The sequence below is a fragment of the Ananas comosus genome, linkage group 18 (assembly GCF_001540865.1).
Source record: "Ananas comosus cultivar F153 linkage group 18, ASM154086v1, whole genome shotgun sequence".
Classification (NCBI taxonomy): Eukaryota; Viridiplantae; Streptophyta; class Magnoliopsida; order Poales; family Bromeliaceae; genus Ananas; species Ananas comosus.
In genome coordinates this window covers 850,078-875,491 of record NC_033638.1, presented here as the reverse complement: position 1 = coordinate 875,491, position 25,414 = coordinate 850,078, and the positions used below count along the sequence as shown (strand labels likewise).

At 39.2% G+C, this 25,414-nt stretch overlaps 1 protein-coding gene across 6 annotated transcripts; it reads right to left on the bottom strand.

The window, feature by feature from the left end:
• Positions 2,211 to 19,842, bottom strand: LOC109723982 (putative SWI/SNF-related matrix-associated actin-dependent regulator of chromatin subfamily A member 3-like 1). 6 transcript variants are annotated; one of them, XM_020252539.1, is made up of 7 exons: positions 18,308 to 19,842; positions 17,690 to 17,996; positions 14,541 to 15,348; positions 3,696 to 3,779; positions 3,536 to 3,626; positions 3,020 to 3,449; positions 2,211 to 2,928 (listed from the first exon to the last, which is right to left on the bottom strand). In XM_020252539.1, exons 1-6 carry the CDS (start codon positions 19,763 to 19,765, stop codon positions 3,339 to 3,341), a joined length of 2,859 nt encoding a protein of 952 aa, XP_020108128.1. In that variant the 5' UTR covers positions 19,766 to 19,842; the 3' UTR covers positions 2,211 to 2,928; positions 3,020 to 3,338. The 6 variants fall into 6 exon arrangements, with proteins under 6 accessions (XP_020108128.1, XP_020108129.1, XP_020108127.1 ...); XM_020252540.1 differs by lacking the exon at positions 3,696 to 3,779; XM_020252538.1 differs by lacking the exons at positions 2,211 to 2,928; positions 3,020 to 3,449; positions 3,536 to 3,626; positions 3,696 to 3,779 and adding exons at positions 10,121 to 10,493; positions 12,883 to 12,970.

Genomic DNA, 25,414 nt, shown 5'->3' with positions numbered 1-25,414 from the left:
TAAAATCACTTTTCAGAATTTAGACCAAACACCCCTTAGCTACACTAAGCAAATGAGTTTGCTCTTTCAATTAACTATTGCATTTCATTTACATTTTCAATTGGGCATTTTCCAAGCTTTTGAGGCCCAACACCATCCTTTGAATTGAGCGAATCGATGAATCAAAGCCATTGTGTCGCGTCATCAACATGCATGTAAAATAATTGTGAATGTAGTTTTTTACATTGACAAAAGCGTGCTCTTAGCGTACTCATTGAGCTACATTAAGTAGCAATTTTAATCTATATTAGCTAATCTAGGGGGTTAATAATGATGCAAGGTGAAGCAAAACCATAAAATCAAAGTTAAAAAAATGAGAAGATGAAGCATAATGAAATAGACCCTTTACCTTTCAATTTTTTCTTTTCTTTATTGGTAATAGATACATACTAATGTTAATAGGCCAAAATGATGGATTCCTCCAAAAGGAGTATATATTTGGCGACGGTAAAAATAGAATCCGGCTGGCATACTATCAATAGCATGAAGCATTTGGTGCTATCGAATTTTCTGCCATTAGATTTAACCATTTAACTATTTTCACCTATTAGATTATACTATTAAACCAATCACTTACTCAACCCTAGGAGGCCCACATCATCCTAACCGTATATTTTTTCATCCAAAGGCCGAAAACCTGATAGCACCAATAGCATGATGCTTGCTATTAATAGTATTCCAGCCTAGGTCTATATAAATATATAAAACTTACCATAACTATCACCGATTTTGATCTTACAACCGGACCCTTGAAAAACGTTGATTTTGCTACCCAATCATTTAATTTATTTGATTTGAGCCGCTTAGCGACTCTTTAACTACCAAATTTGAAGGCGACGTTTATCTTCACAAATTTAATCAATTTATTTTAAACAATTCATGTAACTATAAATTCACTAAAGTAAGCATTAAATTAAATTTTGTATCTGAAAAACCCATCAGTTTACTAATATTGAACAAATTGAAAGATTAGATATTAAAATCAAAATATTTAAGAATCAGATAGTCAAATTAAAAGTCTATAATCAGATAAGTTTTATATATTTTACCTTTTACATTTTTTTTCTCGAGTACTATGTAAGTATAGTCCCCATACCATCCTAATATAATGATCCTCAAAACTCTAATGCAAGTGATACTTTGATATTCAAACTTTATTTTTTTTTGGTGATCTGACCATTTTATTAAATAGGATTGCAACTACTTTACAAATCACATGGTGGTAAAATGAAAACTATAAAATGATTTATAAAAAAAATAAATAAATTTTACAACATTATGGTTTATAAACTATAGAGTAAATTGCACGTTTGGTCCTATCAGGTGAGTGGTCTTTAAACTATAATTTGTTGTTTATTATAATCAAATCCCACAATTCAATTTAGTTGATTAAACGTTAATACATCTCTAACATTAAAATGATGGGACACCTCAATTTTCGGCGCATCACCCATTACAACATTGTGTTATCGTTTCCACAAAAACAACACATTAATATTTAATCAACAAAATTGAATTATAGGACTTATTCTTAATGTCCGAACTAGATGGTACAACAATTTCAAAAGTTTGGACCAGATATCTCGACAAATTATAGTTTGAGCAATCGTGCAATTTACCCTAAAATATACAATTATACTTCCGTATTTAACTAGACAAGAACAAAACCACAATCAAAATTATAGAATAAAAAATACAACTTTTTAAACCATAGAGCGATAAAGTCAAAATACACCAAAACCAACAATGGCTTAAAAAAGGCTTTTTTTGCAAATGGCTCTGTGAAAAAAATTATTTTTAAAAATAGCCCCAGTAAATTTATATTTGCAAGCGCCACGCAGGCTGGACTGGGGCTAGACACGGTGAATGGTTCACCGTGTTTGGACATGGTGAACCATTCATTCACCGTGTCCAAACTGTGCAAGTCCAAGCCAGAAGGAGAGGACTTGCCAGAGGGAGAGGGCCCGAAAGGGGGGTAATACACGAGACACGAAAAACTATTCACCATGTCTAAACGCGGTGAATAGTTCACCGTGTCTAAACACGTTGAACAGTTCTCCGTGTTTAGACACGGTGAACCATTCACCGTGTTCAATAGTAATACCGGCACTTAGAAATTTTTTTAGCGCAATAAACCACAAAATACAACATTACAGCGCAACAACAAATTAAATACAACAATACAAGAAATTCAATATCAACAATATAACAACAAATCCAACAGAACATCAATAAAGCATCAATACCAGATCATCACAACAGAATATCAAAAATTAAAGCAAGTTTCTCCATAATATAGAAAGTTCGGTGTAATTTAAAATTTATAAAAATATAATGTCATGTTCTCCTCCTAATCCCTCGACCACGTCTACCTACACGTTCTCTACCACGATCAACACCATGCTCATCAAAAGGCTCTAAGACCTCCAACTGGTCGAGATGCTCGATAGCAGCACCCTCGATAATAGGCTGAGTGTCTTGCGTTTCGATCACCCGGCTAATCTCGTGCTCAATAATAACAGGTGTCGGTAGTATGTCTGGCCGTAGAGGAGATGAAGATGAAGGCTAATCTATACGGAGAGACTGCAACTGACGTCGGCGCCTATAATAAACAATATCAACTGGCCGAGGTGGATCCTCTGGTACATAAGGTGGCTCCTGTATCGGTGAAGATGACTTTGGTGGACTATAAATTGGTATATGGCCTGACGTCGATGGTCCACCATATTCTGCTGGCCGTGGAGGTACAGTATATGAAAGCGTAGGTAAAATCTCCAAAACTGCTTTCATCTGATCGGCAACGTGTGATAGGGCATCTAATATTCTACCTCCTGTAATATCTAGCTGAACACGTCTAATCGTATAATGTGATCTCTATATGATATCGACCTGAAATAAAAGCAACATCATAAAGATTATACGAAACTTTCTTATATATATAAAAATAAATATAAAAAAATATTATATATTAAAGTCATACCAATACTCTCTCGACGTGACCATGTGGCTGATACCCAAGGGATGCCCTCTGTACTTGTCTAAATATCCACCTCTTGGTGATCCTCCAATACCGCTGCATGTAAACAGTGATAGCTCGTATATGATTTGGATCTACCTCCGGATCCACCTCTACTATATCCACCAATCTATCATCTTAACGCTGAATATATGAAGTATGGTATGCCGCCCAATTCTTATCTACTCTACCTCGTAAAGTGTCGCGAGGTATGGCAACCACTGCATCAGATATATACTGTAATAGACCAAACTGTCGAAGCACACAATCCGAAAGATGCAGCTCAATAATGTGGAAGCAGACTAAGGTGGTCCTCGATCGCCAAACCTGGGACCCCGCTAGACAAAAGGGTGGGAGCGTATCTAATACTGTCTGTATAAGGCCTCCATGTAATCTATTATGAAAAATACATATAATTACTAATCTAAATGTTTTAAATCTAATGTGCAGTTATAATAAGATTGAGTTATTTTCATTTACCTGAGACTCTAGCTGCTGATCAAGCTGATCACGATAAAACTCAATGTCAGTAGTCCTGACATTGTCCCGAAAAGCCAGTCTGGTATTCCACCTGATTCATTTATATCATATTAGTTATGAATAAATAGTATATAAAAAACTTAAAATGAAAAATACTTACCTACACCCTAGTGGTGTGTCGATAAGCTCAGGCTGCGGTCCTACTATCTTAGGGGAGAATGTACAGGTCGTCCCATACCCATATCTATACAAAAAGATAATTAGAAATAGAAACAAATATCATGACTTATATAGTCCTAGTAAGGCAATATACCTGAAGTAATGTCCGAAAACAACAACACTCGACCTTCCCCCTCATACAAGCATTTCCTAATGCCCGATAGAGATAAGCTAGCACGGCTTCACCCCATGCCAACTCACCGCAAAGGTCAAAATCCTCTATAAGTAACAACCATTTCAAATGCACTCTATTCCCGCTTGGATTTTAAAACAAACTACATCCAATCTCAAATAGTATATATGCTATCGCTGTAGCTCGAACAATAGCGGGAGGTGCATCTAAGGCGATATCATGGAAATGATGGTATAACCAGTCTATCTTTATCTCACCGCCCCTAATATCCTGAGAAACCACCCCGAGAAGTAGCCCGCAAAGCTCTGGCCACTGATATGATGCACCTCCGGTCACAGCCCTACCATGGACGAAGACTCCAGTAATAACAGCGACGTCCATCAACGTAATAGTCATCTCTCCTTGTCGCAAATGAAAACTCTGCATCCCCCTCCGCCACTTCTCGACTAATGATCCCAATAACAACTGATCAAGCTGTAGGCCCCGCAATCGTGAAACATAAAAAAATTCTGCTCGTCGCAATAGGTCCAAAACTGGAGGATGCTCAATTTGTCATCTGTTCATTTTACGGCGACGCTCCGTAATTTGAATAAAAGAATAATACTGCATGAACTTAAAATGTCATATCAATATTAGTACATAGTTTATAAGTAAATTTGAAATGTTTAAAAAAAATCACCTCCTCTCTAATCAAAGTAGATCTATACTGTGGCTGCTCAGTCAGCTCGGATGTATCAATCGATCCCGGCTCCTCATGATCGTCCATATGAAATAGTCAAATAAATTCATTGAGAAACAAAAGAATGTAACATGAGTGCATAAGCATAAAATATGATAAAAGTTAAAGTGTAATTTTCATATAGGAAAACCTAGCTATGACGTCTCTCGGTCCTTCTTTGCTGATTTTTCGAACATGTGCTTTTCTAATGTACAGGCTGTTTATACATACTACACTTGCCCCTCCTATTCCTAGCGCCTTCGTCCATAATATTACTGATACGCGTAGATTTGGATCGTCCATTTTTTCTTCTCCCGCGTGGTGGCAGTATAGGTTAATCATATGACTCAATCCAATAGCGACGATTGGGAACAGGGTGGAACCGCGGTTCATAAGCCTTACGATTGGATGTGGCAGTATATCAAGGAAAACATAAGCCATAATAATCTATTAATGTGTAAAGAACTACAACATGACAAAATATGTGAACAAGGAATTCCTGTGAGTTGCAAACACAAACATGACATGTAGAACTGTTTCCATTGATAATCACTTGGTATTGATCATCCCCTCCAGTAAGTATGTCGAACTCGTGATTTCGAAATCGTCGAACTATATATACTTTAGCACTTCTCATCCGGCTATTGATAGTGTTTTCAACAGTCGATACAAACTGCGTAGACATTGCTGCGCCCTCCGCACGATGTTTTAGGAAAAATTCTACCACTCGATGAAACGTTGTCATCACAAAAGCTGTAATCGGTAAGACACGAACTTCCCTCAACACCCTATTTAAACTTTCCGATCGGTTAATTGTCATAATACTGAATCGTCGACCACCATCAAAAGCTTTAGCCCAGTATGTCCTATCGGTATGAAAATTGTCAACCCAAAGCCAAACTTTTTCATCCATAACCTTCAATTCTTCCTTTAATGCGTAATATTGTCGTTCTTCTAAAGTATTCCCAATTCTCAAAAATATTTTAAGTAAATGTTTTGCTTTGAAATGAATATTTATATTGGCCTTCATATGTCGCAATCACCATCGATAAGCATGACCTTCGGATGGTGGGAATACAAGTGCAACGAGATTCGCTAGCCCTTTAAAACGATATGAAATTAGTGTAATAACTCGAGATCGTGTTATATATCTTTTTAGGCAACTTAAAAACCACTACGAACTCGAGTCATTCTCTCCCTTACGAATTGCGAACGCTAGCAGAAATAAACCACCATTGGCATTGACACCTGTGGCAATTAATGCATGGCCCATGTGTGCCATGTGTGTGAAATTAATGTGCGTGAAATTAATAACTGTCTTGTAAGTGTTATAGAGAGTTTAGAGTTTCATGTGTGCCAGTTAGCGCATCATTGCCATCTACTATGATGGATCCGTCTCCGTTGGTTGGTTAAAATGAGCGGTAGGTGATTGTATGATTTAGCTACATGAAAATTAGACCAATGCGAATAGTTAATCTTAAATATCTTTGCAGGTTTACTGTCCCTCATAATCAAAGTAAAGGTCCATCATCTAGTGTTCGTGAGGTCCGATTGGGAAGTGAGAACTACACTTGATAATGATGACGTAAATAGAAGTGATGAGTATGTTATTGAAAGTGATGAAGAGAATCAAAGACGAATTGATGATGATTCTAGTGATGGTGATGAATCCTTTGTTCCGTATTCTTTGGATTCTAATCATGACGGTGGTTTGAATGCATTCGCATGCGCCATTCGAGATGAAGGTGTTGAATGGATTGAAAATTCAAATGCTAACAACGATGATGTACCGGATCCGATGGAATTCGATGAATTTGAAGATCAACGACAACGATTTCTTTTACGCGATGAATTAATTCATCAATCCGTTGTTGATGCATACACCGAACAAAATATTGATCAAGATCCTCCAAGTGATGAGGCATGGGCTAATCTGACATTTTCTAATAAATCATTCTTGGTGAATGCTTTGGAAGCTTGGCACATCGCACGTAATGTGCAGGTTAAAGTTGTTAAGTCGAATACAACTAGATACACTGTGAGATTTGTGGTCGATTATTGCCTATGGAGATTACATGCCTCTCAACCAAAAGATAGTTCATTTTTTAAAATAAAGACTTATAGAGGTCCACACACATGTGTGGTTCCAATTCTGAATACAACACATCGAAACTGTACATCCTCTTTCATATGTCAATTTATACTACCTACATTGAAGGTAAAGCTTACTACGAGTCCTATGAAAATTCAATCTCAAGTTCAGAGTGTGACGCACGTTAACATATCATATAGCAAGACTCAGCGGGCTCAGAATAAAGCACTACAAATTATATACGGTAGTTGAGAGCAATCATACTGCGACCTTTCTCGATACTTTTCCATACTGGAAGCAACAAATCCTGAAACTATTACGAAGATTGATTTTATTAGGATGACGAGCACTACTAGAATGTTTTCACGAGCCTTTTGGGCTTTTGGACTGTCGATTTATGGTTAGGAGTATTGCCGATCATTACTTAGTATCGATACTACCCATTTGTATGGAAAATATGGAGGCTACGCATTAATTGCCACAGGTGTCGATGCTAATGGTGGTTTGTTTCCGCTAGCGTTCGCAATTTGTGAGGAAGAGAATGGCTCGAGTTCGGAATGGTTTTTAAGTTGCCTAAGAATGTATATAACACGATCTCGAGTTATTACACTAATTTCATATCGTTTTAAAGGGCTAGCGAATCTCATTGCACTTGTATTCCCACCATCCGAAGGTCATGCTCATCGATGGTGTTTGCGACATATGAAGGCCGATATGAATATTTATTTCAAAGCAAAATATTTACTTAAAATATTTTAGAGAATTGAGAATACTTTAGAAGAACGACAATATTACGCATTAAAGAAAGAATTGAAGGCTATGGATGAAGAAGTTTGGCTTTGGGTTGACAATTTTCATACCGATAGGACATACTGGGCTAAAGCTTTTGATGGTGGTCGACGATTTGGTATTATGACAACTAACCGATCGGGAAGTTTAAATGGGGTATTGAGGGGAATTCGTGCCTTACCGATTATAGCTTTTGTGATGGCAACGTTACATCGAGTGGTAAAATTTTTCCTAAAACATCGTGCGGAGGGCGCAACAATGTCTACGCAGTTTGTATCGACTGTTGAAAACACCATCAATAGCCGAATGAGAAATGCTAGAGTATATACAGTTCGACGATTTCGAAATCACGAGTTCGACATACTTACTTGCGGGGATGATCAATACCAAGTGATTATCAATGAAAATAGTTCTACATGTCATGTTTGTGTTTGCAACTCACAGGAATCCCTTGTTCACATATTTTGTGATGTTGTAGTTCTTCACACATAAACATAGATTATTATGGCTTATGTTTTCCTTGATATACTGCCGCATCCTATCGTAAAGCTTATGAACCGCAGTTCTACCCTGTTCCCGATCGTTGTTATTGAATCGAGTCATATGATTTACCTATACTGCCACCACGCGGGAGAAGAAAAAAGGGACGACCCAAATCTACGCATATCCATAATATTATGGACGAAGGCGCTGGGAATAGAAGGGGCAAGTGTAGTATGTATAAATAGCCTGGACATTATAAAAGCACATGTCCGAAAAATCAGCAAAGAAGGACCGAGAGACGTCGTCGCTAGATTTTCTTATATGAAAATTACACTTTAACTTTTTTCATATTTTATGCTTATGCACTCATGTGACATCCTTTTGTTTCTCATTGAATTTATTTGACTATTTTATATGGACGATCATGAGGAGCCGGGACCGATTGATACATCCGTGCTGACTGAGCAGCCACAGTATAAATCTACTTTGATTAGAGAGGATGTGATTTTTTTTAAACATTTCAAATTTACTTATAAACTATGTACTAATATTAATCTGACATTTTAAGTTCATGCAGGATTATTCTCCTATTCAATTCACAGAGCGTGACCGTAAAATGAACAGATAACAAATTGAGCATCCTCCAGTTTTGGACCTATTGCGACGAGCAGAATTTTTTTATGTTTCACGATTGCAGGGCCTACAGCTTGATCAGTTGTTATTGGGATTATTGGTCGAGAGGTGGCGGAGGGAGGCGCAGAGTTTCCATTTGCGATAAGGAGAGATGACTATTACTTTGATGGACGTCGCTGTTATTACTGGACTCTACGTCCATGATAGGGTTGTGACCGGAGGGGCATCATATCAGTGGCCAGAACTCTGCGGGCTACTTCTCGGGGTGGTTCCTCAGGATATTAGGGACAGTGAGATAAAGATAGACTGGTTATACCATCATTTTCATAATATCGCCTTAGATGCACCTCCCACTATTGTTCAAGCTGCAGCGAGAGCATATATACTATTTGAGATAGGATGTAGTTTGTTTCCAAATCCAAGCGGGAATAAAGTGCATTTGAAATGATTGTCACTTTTAAAGGATTTTGACCTTTGCGGTAAGTTGGCATGGGGTGAAGCCGCGCTAGCTCATCTCTATCGGGCATTAGGAAATGCTTGCATGAGGGGAAAGGTCGAGTGTTGTTGTTTTAGGACATTACTTCGGGTATATTGCCTTACTAGCACTATATAAGTCATGATTTTTATTTCCATTTCTAACTATCTTTTTGTATAGATATGGGCATGGGACGACCTGCACATTGGCCGCCCTGAGATAGTAGGATCGCAGCCTGAGCTTGTCGACATGCCACTAGGGTGTAGGTAAGTATTTTTTCATTTTAAGTTTTCTATATACTATTTATTCATAACTAATATGATATAAATGAATCAGGTAGAATACCAGACTCACTTTTTGGGACAATGTCAGGACTACTGACATTGGGTTTTATCGTGATCAATTTGATCAGCGGCTAGAGTCTCAGGTAAATGAAAATAACTAAATCTTATTATAACTGCACATTGGATTTAAAACATTTGGATAAGTAATCATATATATTTTTCACAATAGATTACATAAAGGCCTTATATAGACACAGTATTAGAGATGCTCCCACCTTTTTGTCTAGCAGGGTCCCAGGTTTGGCGATCGAGGACCACCTTAGTCTGCTTCCACATTATTGAGCTGCATCTTTCGGATTGTGTGCTTCGACAGTTTGGTCTATTACAGTATATACCTAAAGCAGTGGTTGCCATACTTCGCATCACTTCACGAGGTAGAGCAGATGAGAATTAGGCGGCATACCATACTTCATATATTCAGCATTAGGATGATAAATTGGTGGATAAAGTAGAGGTGGATCCGGAGGTATATCCAGATCATATATCCAGATCATATATGAGCTACCACTGTTTACATGCAGTGGTATTGGAGAATCACCAGTTGGTGGATATCTAGGCCAATACAGAGGTCACCCCTCGCGTATCAGCCACGTGGTCACGTAAAGAGAGTATTGGTATGATTTTAATATATAATATCTTTTTATATTTATTTTTATATATACAAGAAAGTTCCGTATAATCTTTATGATGGTACTTTTATTTCAGGTTGATATCGTATAGAGATCACATTATACGATTAGACGTGTTCAGCCAGATATTACAGGAGGTAGAATATTAGATGCCCTATCACACGTTGCCGATCAGATGAAAGCAGTTTTGGAGATTTTACCTACGCTTTCATATACTGTACCTCCACGGCCAGCAGAATATGGTGGACCATCGACGTCAGGCCATATACCAATTTATAGTCCACCAAAGTCATCTTCACCAATACAGGAGCCACCTTATGTACCAGAGGATCCACCTCGGCCAGTTGACATTGTTTATTATAGGCGCCGACGTCAGTTGCAGTCTCTCCGTACAGATTAGCCCTCCTCTTCAGCTCCTCCACGGCCAGATATACTACCGACACCTGTTATGATTGAGCACGAGATCAGAAGGGTGATCAGACGCAAAACACTCAGCCGGTTATTAAGAGTGCTGCTATCGAGCATCTCGACCAGTTGGAGGTCTTAGAGCCTTTTGATGAGCATGATGTTGATCATTATCGCGGACGTGGTAGGGACGTGTATGTAGACGTGGTCGAAGGACTAGGAAGAGAACATAACATTATATTTTTACAAATTTTAAATTACACCGAACTTCTATATTATTGAGAAGCTTGCTTTAATTTTTGATATTCTGTTGTGATGATCTGGCATTGATACTTTATTGATGTTCTGTTGGATTTGTTGTTGTATTGTTGATGTTAAATTTCTTGTATTGTTGTATTAAATTTGTTGTTGCGCTGTGATGTTGTATTTTGTGGTTTATTGCGCTAAAAAAATTTCTAAGTGCTGGTATTACTATTGAACACGGTGAATGATTTACCATGTCTAAACACGGGAAACTATTCACCGAGTTTAGACACAATGAACTATTCACCGTGAATAGTTCCCCGTGTCTCGTGTATTACAATAATACAAGAAATTTTTAAGTATTGGTATTACTATTGAACACGGTGAATGATTCACCATATCTAAACACGGGGAACTATTCACTGAGTTTAGACATGATGAACTATTCACCGCGTTTAAGACACGGTGAATAGTTCCCTGTGTCTTGTGTATTACCCCCCCTCCCCCCCCCTCCGGGCCCTCTCCCTTTGGCAAGTCCTCTCCCTCTGGCTTGGCCACTTGGACTTGCAGTGCAAGTCCAAGCCGGTATAAACAGTTTGGACACGGTGAATGGTTCACTGTGTCTAGACACGGTGAACTGTTCACCGTGTTTAACTTATCTGACTGGCCCCAGCCCAGCCCGCGTGGCGCTGACGTGGCGCTTGATTGGCAGGGCCAGAGCAATTTTGCAAATATAAATTTATTGGAGCTATTTTTAAAAATAATTTTTTTTCGGGAGCCATTTACCAAACAAGCCCTTAGTAGAGTTTGTGGCTCATATTCCCAATTACAACTCATTTTCCATCCGATATTAGACTATTTGGACTGTCACATCAAATTTTTCATTAAAAACTGTGTCCTCCAAAGGAATTAAAATGATATCATTTATTTCAAGATTGTTGCTTGTTGAAAACTCAAAAATGCATTAGCATAAAGTCCCAAGTTTGGCCTAGATTCTGAAAGTGATTTTGGATCCAAAAATAATTTTCGGTTCAATAAAGCATTTGGCAACTTCGTTTTTAAAATTTGATTATGATTTTTAAGATCAATTTTCTGATTTTTCAGGTCCAAAATCAGAAGCAACTAAAACCTGCTTCTTGAAATCTCATTCTAATTTTGAACTCAAACTTTAAATTTTTATTTTGATTTTATATTTAAATTTTAAATTTAAATTCAAATCTTAATTTTAAATTTTAAATTTAGATTTGAATTTTTAAATTTTAAATTTTAAATTTTAAATTTTAAAGATATCAAATTTCAAATTTAAATCTCAAATCTCAATTTTTAAATTTTAAAATTCAAAATTTTAAATTTAAATTTAAAATTTAAGAATTTAAATTATAAGTTTTGATTTTCAAATTACAAATTTCAAAATTTAAAATTTTAATTTTTAATTTCAATTTTTAAATTGTTAGTTTTAAATTTATAATATTCAAATTTTAAATTTCAAATTTTCAATGTTAAATTTTAAATTTCAAATTTTGATATTATATTTGAAATTAAAATTTTAAATTTTAAATTTTTAAATTTATATTTTAAATTAAAATATCAAATTTAAATTTTTGTGCAAATTTAAAATTAAAATTTAAACTTTAATCTTTAGAATTTTAATTCATATTTAAATTTTTAATTTAAATTCAAATTTTAAATTTCTTTAATAAAATTTAGTAAAAAAACTATTATATGCCAACATTAAAAAAAAATTTGCCAAATAGTTTTACAAAATCACTTCAAAAAATTGCTTTTCATCTAAACACAACCAAACGCTCTACAACTTTATCCAAAATCAATTCTGCATAAATAACTTTTTCTCAAACGGGCCCTAAAACATAAGAGAGTAAATCCACAAAATATGATCATTTCTCTGATTCAGTCTATAGTTAGAGCTCAACATTAAATAAACTACTTATCACAGTTATCACTCTAATAAATCAATTACAACAACTGTGGGTATTGTACAATGGGACAAGGAAAAAAGAAAACCATCATGCAAAAGAAATCCATCATGCACTCAGTTCATGAGAATGCAATTGAGGCATATGAAAGACAAGTACAAACGCCGCAAAATCCATGGATCAATAAACATTTTCACGGAATGTTTCAAAAAGTACAAAGCGGGAATTTAGTGGAGCGAAGGATTCGTACCAGATGACGAAGGGCGAGCGCCACAGCAAGGGCACCATGAAACCAAAGCGAACTTCGAGCATTTGTTAGTAATTCATTTGTTAAGTGACTGAGACAAGAATGTTCTACAAACGAGCGATCATTAAACCATATAAATCTGAGTGTGTGTCAAGAAATAGTAAAAATAAGTTTCGTAAGCTATGACTTCCAAAATCATTGGGATAGATAGGAAGCATCTGATAATAAAATAGTAAAAAGAAGTTACGGAAAACCTTGCCTAAAAATGACTGCATCAAGATCCCTCAATTTCAATTTTGAAAAAACTTCAAAAATCAGTGAGAAAGATAAGAACCATCTCGCAAAATGTGATGCCTTTTCTCCTAATCCATTCCTCTCTTTTCTATAATCTACTCCAACTTCGGACAAATTAGGCCAATTCTCTTTTTTCTTTTTTCTTTTTCTTTTTTTTTTTGATACTACGTTGATCTGAAAAGTTATTTATTCTGTCGCTAAATCCACTAGTGCTCAAATTAAAATACTGGATTCAAAGCAACTGCCGCATGACTTCGCTTACAGTATTATCTGTCATGAACCCAAATACCATGTTATGCTAATGTGGCCCACACTATGAGAGTAGTCCTTGATTTCCACCATGGCAGCCACCATAGAGATCATGGCGATTCCCTTTTAGACCAACGATTTCAAATAATATACACTTGCAAAAGAAATGCGACAAATCTATATACAATCATTCGAGAGATCTGGAATCACGTAGACTTTCATTTCATATTTATGAAAGAATATAAACCTTTAATATTAGCTCAGTGTTAAACATGAGAATATGTACACCGCAAGAATTGCAGGAAGATGCATCATTTGTTAAGGACTAACAGTGAACAACCTATCATTAAGGAGTCCAATAAAAATTTTCGTAAAAACAAAAAGATCAGCTCTACTGATCACAGAAAGTAACCTTATGTTGCTCATTCACCCTGAGAAGCTGCTTTAAACAACAGTTACAGGCCACAAAATAGTTAAATACTGAAGCAGAACTTCTCCTTTTCTTCCTCTCTTCTTCTTTTCTTTTTATTTTTCCTTTTGGGGTGTGTTTTTGAGTGCACACGCGTGTGCATGCGTTCCTCGAAACACCAAGCAGCTCAATTCTTAACAAAAAAGACTAAAAAGAAGGGGAAAATGATTGAAGGACATTGTATTGCCAGCTAAAGAACTTGACGGATTTGACATACTCGCGGCTTGCTAAATGAGTTCATACTTCTGACCCTGTTAATTTTCTACTAATCTAGTTCAAATATAAATTCATCATTCATTCTTTCTTTTCTTTTTTTCTTTCTTACTTATGCTATTTACTAGTGTTTTATTACATTATATTGCTCTAGATCACCTATCCTGCTGAGGATACGAGCTAGCCAATTCAGTGATATACTCATCTAGAGTACATAATTTTGAAATCAAAATCTTTCAGAGCAAATAAACTTGAGACTAAAGCCCATGAGATACCATGCATGCCTCCAAAATGACAATTGTAAAAGGCTAAAAGCTTCTACTTTGCACAAAATATATGCCTATAACATTTCAAAATGTATATGTGCATGTACTCTCACTATGACTTTCCTAAGTGATAGTAACAAATCCAAAAAGAGAGGAGCAGAAGAACTCACAGGTTCATCAGGATGCAAAGGTCTTCAACACGCATCTGATTTTGTTCCTTTGCCCCCTTCTTCCCGAATGCTCCGCTTGCTAGTCTCCTCTTTTTCTCCTGCAACTCCATTATCCTCTCCTCGATGCTACCTTTCACTACCAATCTTACTACCCTCACTTCCCGCTGCTGTCCGATTCGGTGCACCCGATCCATTGCCTGCTCCTCAGCCCCTGGGTTCCACCACGGATCAAATAAATACACTCTCGACGCCGCTGTGAGGTTTATTCCCACACCTGCGGCCTTGAGGCTCGCCAGTAACACATTCGGTGCATCGGGATCGGTTCGCGCGAACTCTCTGATAACATCTGCTCTCTTCTTCATGGTCATCGACCCATCTAACCGCAAGATATTAAACCCTGCAGCTTTAAGAGGCTCCTCGAGCAAGACTAGCATCTTTCTGAATTGAGAGAAAACGACGGACTTCGTTGAGGGGTCTTGTTTCTTTGACAAAAAAAGAAGTTTCAACAAGGTAGAAACTTTCGATGAGATTGGTCGGTTGGAAGAGACAGATTTCAAGTCGTCTTCCAAGGTAGATTGGGATTCTGGGGCGAGAAAGAGGTCAGATTTTGATAAGGGGTGACGACACATGGGGCAACGAGCGTTTAAGTGCTTGAGAGTCTTAAGTATGCAGGATTGGCAGAATAAGTGAGCACAACATGTTATAACAGTTTTGATCGGCGGGCAGAGGCAGACGGGGCAGTCAAAGTCGTCTCCGTCTTTGACCAGCGAGGCAAGCTTCTTCAGCAACTCTGGATTCTTAGACACATCTACATAAGGCAATTCATTTTTCATATTAAATAATTATGTGACAATACAAGAGGGATGGAAATATGAAGTTAAACCAAAATTTTACATCACAAATGAGGACAAAATGACCTCAAATAGGTGAAAATTACCTCTACAGCCCAAAGAAGATACTACTTCACTAGATAGATGAAATGGCAAATACAGGTACCAGCAAATACAGAGAAAGACACTTAAAAATGAATGTTGTGGAATTTTCATTTCATCATTTTGCCACATTCTTAAGAGTTGGGAGTATGGATTGCTTTAGAGACCAACTAGACATTAAAAAGAAGAAATTAAGGAAGAAGATTTTTCTATTTACTATAATAAAGGATGACACTAGCAGTACCAAAATGAGGGTCTAAAGAATGATCTACATGTAACAGCATTTACTAGTTAAGTTGTCCAGAAAATATTTCCGAGAACTGGCAATAATTATTTTATTCTAAAATACTAGACACATTAGTTTCTGAAATAAGACATAAACCACTGGCGCTATCAGCTACAATATCAGCCAGCAAAACTTATCTACAGAATAGAAGAAATAGGTACATTTTGGTTTGTTAATCGCCAAATGCTTGGACTCTTGACTTATGGAACTAGCTCAGTTTCCACAATTGATAGGTTAAATAAATTAGCAACAAAACATTCTGGAAGAAAACATCCGCCCTTTATGACAATCATCCCAATTTCCCAGACATGAGCCGATAACGTGCAAGGTTGATATTGATGCATTTTTTCTGCAGGAGGGCAATCTGACCACCAGCTGAGTGCTAGAGGTTTTTTTTTTAAAAAAAAAATTAACCTTTCGTTTGGAAATAAGCAGAATGATGCAGAGAAGCAGCAGCAGCAGCAAAAGAAAGCAGAAGGTAGGAAGAGGGCTTCAAGTAATGAAGCAACACTTGATAGGCTTCAAAATCTACTCATTCTATTTCTGGAATTAGATCCAACGTTGCAAATCAATACAGTTAGAAACCCTTCTGACCGAAACAAAACCCTGTAAACCGTACTATACATATAAAATTTCGACTTCTCCATTCAATCACCTCTTGTGTAAATCTCTAGGTTCAGCTTCCTCTAAACAGAAGAAAGCAAAACCGATTATAAACCCGATTAATTCTGATCACAGCTATCGACAAGTTTGTTTACATGTCAAACCTATCATCCTATTCCTTTACCTACACTCTTCCAATGTTGAATTACAGAACATACAATTAAATAAAAACTCCATCATCAGGTTTATACATTTCATGGCAGAACAGTGCAAACTAGACTTCTCAACAATACCAGAACTCATAGGTAAAGAAAATTTGGATAAAGGATGGAATGATTTAAGGGAAAAAAAAAGAAGAAGAAAATTCAGCAAATTGGTTGGGGAACAATCAATCAATATACTTCTAATCTTATCTCAGCTTTCCTGGGAACTTTTCCAACAAGAGTTATGTTTGGTTAATCCAAAAGGCTTGAAGGAAACAAAATTATCTTGGGACTGCTAACTGCTTTATTTTATGTTTGGGACGGCTGCACTTTATGTATGGAAAATTTCAAAAATCAATAGGATGGGATGAAAATAGAGTTAATAACTACTTCAATATGTTTATAAACAATAACTACAGTAGGAAGCTATTGGTTTGATGATTTGAGGTAGAATCTGACGCCAAGCTACTCCACCTGAACAAACACTAGTTTATTCTTGGGCACAAATTTTGCATTTCAAATGTTTTTCATCTAATCAGTAGTAATAGGCTCAAACTCCCAGCAAATCAAGTGTGAGAAATTAAGTAACTATTTATCGGACATTCAAAAATACTGGCATAACAAGTTGTCAGATTTGTAGAGTATTAAGATTTAAGATAGGTTACCATTAAAGAAAAAAAAAAAGAAAAGCTTCCTATATCACTAAAACTATTATTCAACATAAACAAGCATCAAATTCACCAAAACCATCAATACTAGAATCAGATCCACTCAAACCAACAAAAGATATTTACTTCAAAAGAAGTACACTAAGTACACCCATTAGGCCATTACTATACTGATTTTATTTTGACTATTATTTTATCATAAGCTATAAAATAACAACACAAGAACCGGTAATTAAGCCCTCCCAGTTACTTCTATTTTATATTATACTAATTTAAAAATCAAAACTATTGAAGGTACACAACATCGATGATTACCGATATTGTACAGAAAATTTGTATTGAAGAAGCCATCAACTCTATCTGTTTTAGTGAATCTAATGATCAGGGCATAGTTATCTTATATGATAAAATGATAAGATAATTATGAGATTAAAAAAAATAAGATAAAGAATCCTACCTTCAAGAGTATCCGATGGAAGTATGGATTTAATGTCCAAAGGACACAATGAAACATCATTACAGATTTGGCGAAGCCGCAATATGATACAAAGTACAGTCGAGTAATTGCGCAATACAGAGTCTGCATCGATGTACCCCCTCACTGTGTTTTTTGCTTCCTCCTCCATTCGATCATAACAGCCACGTTCCTCAGAAGAAAGCTCAACAAAACATGTTTCAACAATTTTAGGCGGCAATCCAACCACACTCTCGTTACCATTCTGCGTCTCTTTTGTTCTTCGCAATGAGATAGCTCCAAGCAAGGCCTAATACAAGTGCAGAAGAAGCACATTTAACATGACATAATGTATGAATTTATCAAACTTTTAACGTGACATAATGTATGAATTTATCAAACTTCACAAGTTGAGATCTTATTCACAGCACAAACATTCTATCAGCATGAATAAACAAATACATAAAGATAGTTCCAGATTCCAAGGATGTACAGATGATGAGCAGTTAAAACAGAAAAGTTAAATACAAAACATAAAGACTTTAACATCTATATTAGGTACCTGCTCTAACCATCCAAATAACAAAAGGTAAGCCAGGAAGAAACAACAGGAAAACTCACTTGTAAGCGCGACAACCCGCTCTTACTTCCTTGATCTAACGGGCGCTGCACCAGGCTCTGCCAATAGCTCTTGATCGAGAACGGCTGAAACTTCAGAAAAGCCATGAGCGCGAACAGATCGAAGGAGTTGTTCTGAATGGGCGTTCCCGTGACTACCCACCTCCTCTCAGCCTTCAATGCGATAACAGCTTTCGTCTGCTGAGCTGCAAAATTCTTGATCACATGGGCCTCATCAAGAATTACCCTAAACCATTCTATCTCCTTCATCGGGGAATCAGAGTCATTAAATTCCGCAGATAACGTACTATACGTCGTGAACACAATGTCGTACTTCATAAGCTCCTCCTTCACCCTGGTTCTTTCTCCGTGATACATGTACACCTTCAAACTACCAGGCTTCGTATGCTCTTCCAGTTGGCTTATCCAAGAAGAGAACACCGAAGGCGGGCACACGACCAATGTCGCGTTCGAGCTTAAAGAACCCTCCTCATCGTTCTCTCCACGGCCACCATCATCAAGATTCCGCCTTTTCCGAGAATTCCCGGCCTTTTTACCCAATCCCTGCTTCCGACCACCGCAAGAGCTCATCTTTTTGCCTCTGCCACCCGAATTCTCCTCTGAAGAAGCGAAAACTCCATCTTTTCGATTCACGGCGATTAAAGAGAGCAAGGTTAGAGTTTTGCCCAAGCCCATGTCGTCCGCGAAGATCCCGCCCCGCAGCGGCTCAGGCCGGTCCTGGGTCTGGTGGTTGGTGAGCACATTCCTGAATCCCCCGCTATCCGCCGCCTCCCAGAACAGCAGCAGTTCGCAGGAATTCTCCCGCCGGACCAAGAACCCTAACCCTATCTTCTGGTGCTCGAACAGCTCCGTAACGACCACCTCCCTCGGCGGCTCCATCGGATCGGCCGCCGCATCGACCTTCCCGACCAGGGCGAAGATCTCATCAACGTTCCGGGTCCCGCCCTCGGCGACGGCGGCGGCGGCGGAGAGCGGGAACTCGGGGTCGGAGGGGTCGACGAGCCGGAGTCCGGCGGCGGAGACGGCGGCGCGGACGAGGTCGGCGGCGGCGGGGCGGGCGAAGAGGTGGATCTGGCAGGGGAGGCGGAAGAGGTAACGGCTGGGGGGGATTGTGGGGACGAGGGCGTCGGCGGCGGCGAGGAGGCGGGAGTCGAGGAGCGGGGCGAGGGCCTTGGCGGCGGCGCGCTCGAGGTGGCCGACCTGGGCGGAGCGGGTGTTGAGGACCTTGATGGCGTTGGAGTCGTAGGGGTTGAGGGGCTCGCGGACGAGGACGACGAGCTCGCGCCCGCTCACACGCCCGGTGTAGTAGCGGAGCCCCACGATATTCGCGACCACGAAGCCCACCAGGTACGGCTCCTCCTCCTCCTCCTCCTCCTCCTCCTTGCCGCAGCCGCCGCGGCCATCGTCCTCCGCCGCCGCCGCGGAGGAAGAAGTCGCCATGGATGAGGGGAGAGAGCGTGAGTGAGAGAGAAGGTTTAGGGTTTTGAGAAATGGTGTGGGGGAAGGGGAAGGGGAAGGGGGAGGGGGAGGAAGAAGAAGGATAAAATGGTAATTTTATCTAATTTTTTTTTAAAAAAAGAAGAAGGGTAAAATGGTAATTAAACTCTCTAAACTGTGGAGTGACACGTAAATAGTGGGACCCACGTGTCAGCGTAAAACGATCCTAATGATTTTTTTAAAATTTTTTTGAATTAATTAATTGCATTATTGCCCTATCCGTTACCGACCTTTATAAGCATGAGAAATTCTAGTTGTATACTTGTATACTTTTAAAAAGGTGTAAATCTATTTTATGCTCTCATTCTCGGATCTTGAATTCACAAAAATATAAATAATTTTTAATAAAAATAAAAAATATTAATGTAATAAATTAAAATAAATAATAGTATTAAAATAAAGTAAGTGTAAGATTTATATTTTATTTTGAAATATATTAGTAGTATTTTTAAAAAATTCACACAAAAAATAATTAGATTTTTAATGCAATTGCTAAAAAATATAAATAATTTTATGCTCACAGAGAATGGCACTGTTTGGTTGGGTTGGGGCATAAAGACCGAAATAAGTCTTTATTTCTTTTTTATATCAAAATATTATTTAATAAAAAATTAGAAACAACAGTTAGTTTTTTTTTTTTTTTTTTTTTTTGGAGAATAAAGCTGATATAATGTAATGAAATCGCTCCTCCGTCCATTTTTTCTGGAACAAACTTATTATTCCCAAATAAAAAAAAGTTTAATTAAAATTTAAATTTAATTTTAATTATTATATTAAAACATTAATTAATTTAATTAATATATTTAAGTAATTATCTATTGCTTAAATAATGCAATAAGTAATTCATTTATTTTATAATTAATTAGCTAATTTAAAATGTAATGTGTGTATTCAATAATCAATACGAGTGTAGTACCCGCGCTTCACCGCGGATAATTTTGACGCAAATATTTAATTATAAATCTTATAATATATAAATAAATTTTTTTGATATAATAGTTCACAAATGCTAAAATAAAAAAATTTAGTCAGCGATCCTAAAAAAAAAAAAAATTGCTTGAGTGTCATTCATTATTTCATAACAAATATAGAGATATTCTTTTTTCATTTTTCATATAAACTGCATATTAGCATTTATTTGATGTTTGTTGGTATGATTGTAAGGAAATAAAAATTTTATAACAAAGCAACAGACAACGGCTAATAATTAGGTAGCTTAACGCTAAATAGAATTATCACAAAGGACCGCATCAAATATTTAACAAAGTCCTACAGATTATTTTTTTTCCTTTTTCTTTCCTACAGCTTATTGTTCTCTCTAAAGATATTGAAAATTCTGAACATCCAGAAAAGCACAGTAGGTGTGTTGCAAAATGATAGCATAAAAAATATACATCTCATACTAATAGGCATCAAAGTAAATTTTTTTTTTGAGAGATAGATAATACGCTACACGCTTCGTTTATTTCATTTAGAAATAAACTTAGCTAGAAATGTGAATCAACTAAAATTCGAACTTAGATCTCGGATACCAACCACCAAGTTCTTTGCCACTTGCTCTAGAAACAATCGGTGACATCAAAGTAGTACCTATCTAAAAAAGGCATGAGAATATAGTCATGAACCACAAAGTCTACAGCCCATGAAATCAAGACCAGCAAAGCAATAAATTTTGCCTGGAAAAGAGTATACGTCAGTTATTAATACCACTCCAAAATTGGCCATATGGTTCAATCTTAACATTTCTGATGCATATGTTGAGATCACTCTAAAGATCATCAATGGACAAAAAGCCTTATAAAGTAAGAGAATGCTTTGATTCACCATGAATCAATAATTTATGCAAATTCATGAGCATTAGATGATACGATTTAAAAATTAATGGCCAAAATAAAACTCAATAAAGAGCTTAAGAGCAAATGGAGCAATGCAACATTAGAATGCGCAATTGGGGGATTAATGGAAAAAAAAAGAAAAAGAAAACCTGTGTGGCCGAGAGGGGAAGAAACCCACCGAATGCACTAGCATAAACCCCTTCACCACCCTAAATTAAGCACCAAATTATAAAAAAAAAAAACTAAAAAATTGACGCGAATTAGGTTAAATTTTAGTGGGAATTGGGGATTTGAGGGTCGTACAATGGGATTGAGCGATTTGAAGAAGAAAGATGTGTGGATCTCGCCGCCCCTGCGGTCAATTGCTCGGGCGAAGAGGCCGAGCTCCACTGCGGAGCTCGCCAGGGCAGTGACGTTGCCGCCATCGATGGGATCGTACGACATGTATTGCGCCACCGCGTCGCTGCCTTCGGCAACGGATCCTCGCCCAAGGCCCATCCCAGCTCAGCGCCCACCTTTCCGATGCCCGCGGAGAGCCCTATGATCGGCTCAGCATTTTGTCGAACAGGGCATGGGCGCGAGAGAGAGGGCATGAGGGCTCGTGAGCGGGAGGTTGGAGAGGGCGCCAAGGAGAGGGGTTGCCAGCGAAGATCACGCCGCAAATGCCGGCGCCAGGGAGAGGGCGCGGAGAGGGCGCGGTGCGGTGCCGGCGAGGGAGAGGGCGCGGTGCGGTGCCGGCGAGGGAGAGGGCGCGGCGCGATGCCAGGGAGAGGGCGCGGTGCCCTCTGTGCATATCCATGGCGCCAGGGAGAGAGCACGGAGAGGGTGTGGCGCCGGCGAAGATCATACCGCAAATCCTGGCATGAGGTCGGAGAGAGTGCGGATCCCGGCGACGGCACCGCCATGTGCACCTCCTCCACCCCCACCCCTCGCTCTCCCTCGACCACCAGCCCCTTTGCTCGCGAGCGCGTTAGCCCCGTCTCCCCCCTTCCCTTGCTCTGGCCTCGCCCTCTTCGCCAGGCAGGGGGAGGTCGAAGAGAGCGCGGATCCCAGCGGGGAGATCAGTGAGAGATCGAAAGAAAGATGGGGGAAGAAAAGAGGAGAAAGGAGGAAAGAGAACGCCGGAAGAAAATCTCGCTAGATCCCCTACCGGCGAAGATCGCGCCGCGGATCCCGCTGGGAGGTCGAAGAGAGCGTGGATCCCGTTGGAGAAATCGGAGAGAGATCGGAGAGAGAGAGAGAGGCGGGATCGGAGAGAGAGCGCGGATCCCAGTGGAAAAATCAGAGAGAGATCGAAGAGAAAGAGGCGGGAAAACGCCACGTCAGATTCTGAAGGCCCACGTTTCATGTATTTACAAGTGTAGTACCCGCACTTTGTTGCGGACAATTTAAATACAAATATTTAATTATAGATTTTATAATATATAAATAGAATTTTCTGATATAATAGTTCATAAATTGTAAAATAAAAAAATTTGATTAGCGCTTCTAAAAAAAAATGAGGATAACGATAAAAGGATTCACTGCTTTGGCAGTGTCATTGTCGTTGTCAGCGTCGCCTTTGCATTCGTAGGTGCAAGTTCGAAGCTCATTGATGCCCTCTGTTACTATTTCAGATTAAAATTTTAGTTCAAATATTGTGTTATTTATTTATTTTTATTTTGAAAAAAAAAGAACAAAATTGGGGGAATAATGTAAAACTAAAAAAACCTGTGTGGCCGGGAGGGGAAGAAACCCACCGAATCCACCAACATAAACCTCTTCCCCACCCTAAATTGAGAACCAAATTATTTAAAAAATAAAAAATTGACACGAATTAAGTTTAATTTTAGTGAAGAACGGGGATTTAAGGGTCATACGATAGGATTCAGTGATTTGAAGGAGGAGGATGCGTCGATCTCCCCGCGCCGCGCCCTATCTCTCCGATGCCCGCGGAGCACCCCGCGGTCAACTCGGATATTTCGCCGAATAGGGCATGGGCACCAGAGAGAGGGAGCAGAGGCTCGCGAGCTTCTTTGATCGATCACGCAATAGGAAGGGGAGGAGGAGAAGAAGATCAGATCCCCATCGACGAAGATCCCGTCGCGGATCCCGGCAGGAGGTCGGAGAGAGCGCAGATCGCAGAGAAGATCGCGCCGCGAATCCTTTCCATAATTGATTATAATTATTCATAGTTTTATGATTTTTGCTTATCTAACTAATACTAACGAAAAGCAAGATGTCTGTTTATTGAAATAGCTGTTACTGCTTTATGATAGAAAAAACTACAATATTCGTTCATAGCTAATTTGACACAGTTATTGTTTCCATTCACTTGAAGAATTGGTCGAATAGCAGAAAATGATAAATGTCAAGAATAATAAGGTGCACTGGCATTTTAATTTCTGAAAAGTTTGATAGAAAGGCTACTAATGCTTAATGATCATAAAGGAACAGAGTAAGAGAAAAACAAAAATTTGAATGTGGAGGAAAAGATAAATACTATTGTTTGAACATTGCACTAAAAGGAAAACAAAAATTTGAACCTTACGAAGTAAATTTGGCTCAAAATGGAAAAGAACACCAAGCTTTCCCCCCACCACTTTAACTTAGGTGGCCCGAAAAGCAAATTAATTTTGCAATATATATAAGCTAGATTAATTAATTTTCAAATAAATAGAATGCAAAACATCAAACTACAATGATTCATACATTTTCAATCCAAACACCTAATTTGTTCCAACTAAAATAGTAGCTTCTCACCTGAATCCGAGCTCGGCAAGCCTCTGGGAGCACCGGGCGAAGTGGCGGCTCTTGTCGTCGGCCACGCGGGCGAAGTCGGTGAAGAACTCGTCACCGAGCATGTCGCGCAGCAGCGCGAACCGCGCCACGGTGTCCCACGCGAGGTTGATGGCGTTGAGCTCCACGTGCGCCAGGTTGTGTAGCATGTAGGAGTTAAGCGGCAACCCGAAATTCTTGTGCGTGGGCACTTCCTTGGGCGACACCTACACGCCCACAAACCCGTTCGATAAGAGTCCTCAACGAAGAACAAAAAAACGCGAAAGAGAGAGATGGGGTTGGGGAGTACTAAGGGGGGATTCGGGGGACGCGCGGGGCGAAGGGGAAGTGGCGCTGCGCCGATGGGGAGGCTGAGGCGGAGCCAGCGGGAAAAGGCGAGGTAGGAGAGGCGGGATTTGGGAGTGCCAGGAAACGAAGGCGGAGAATCCAAAGGGAGGAATTGCTAATGCTCACCTTGGAGGAGCCGCGAGGGGAGTCACCCTCGGAATCGAGCTCGTCGAAGAAGGAGGAGGCAGCGGCGACGACGATGACGATGGCCGCTGAGGAGGAGGCGATGTGAGGAGGTTTCGATGAACGAAGCAAAGGAAGGGAAGGGTGCGCCGACAGCGAGAAAAGCGATAAAGGAGAGAGGAGAGTTGCGGATCCCGGCAGGAAGATCGGAGAGAGATCGGAGAGAGAGAGGCGGGGGCGAGGCGGTGGCCAAGAGATCCTCGCCAGATCTCACATCGGCAAGGATCGTGCAGTGAATCCCGACGGGAGGTCGGAGAGACCGTGGATCTCGGCAGGGAGATCGGACGGCAGATCGCGGAGAGAGAGAAAGAGAGGGGGGGGACAGCGCGGAGGGAAAAAAAATTGCCGAAGATCGCGCCGGGATCGGGATCCGTGTAGAGAGATCGAAGAGAGAGAGGCGGGCAGCCACACCACCGGTGCCTGCCCCGCGCCGGCTCGAGCCCGACCGGCGCCAACTCGCGCCAGCACC

Excerpts from the sequence above, each read along its gene's own strand:
- LOC109723982 (XM_020252538.1), bottom strand. The coding sequence starts at position 19,765 with ATGGCGACTTCTTCCTCCGCGGCGGCGGCGGAGGACGATGGCCGCGGC. Across the intron at positions 15,349-17,689 it reads TCCATCGGATACTCTTGAAG|ATGTGTCTAAGAATCCAGAG; the intron begins GTAGGATTCTTT and ends TGCCTTATGTAG. Across the intron at positions 12,971-14,540 it reads CTTTGCATCCTGATGAACCT|TCACTTAACAAATGAATTAC; the intron begins GTGAGTTCTTCT and ends TTCTTGTCTCAG.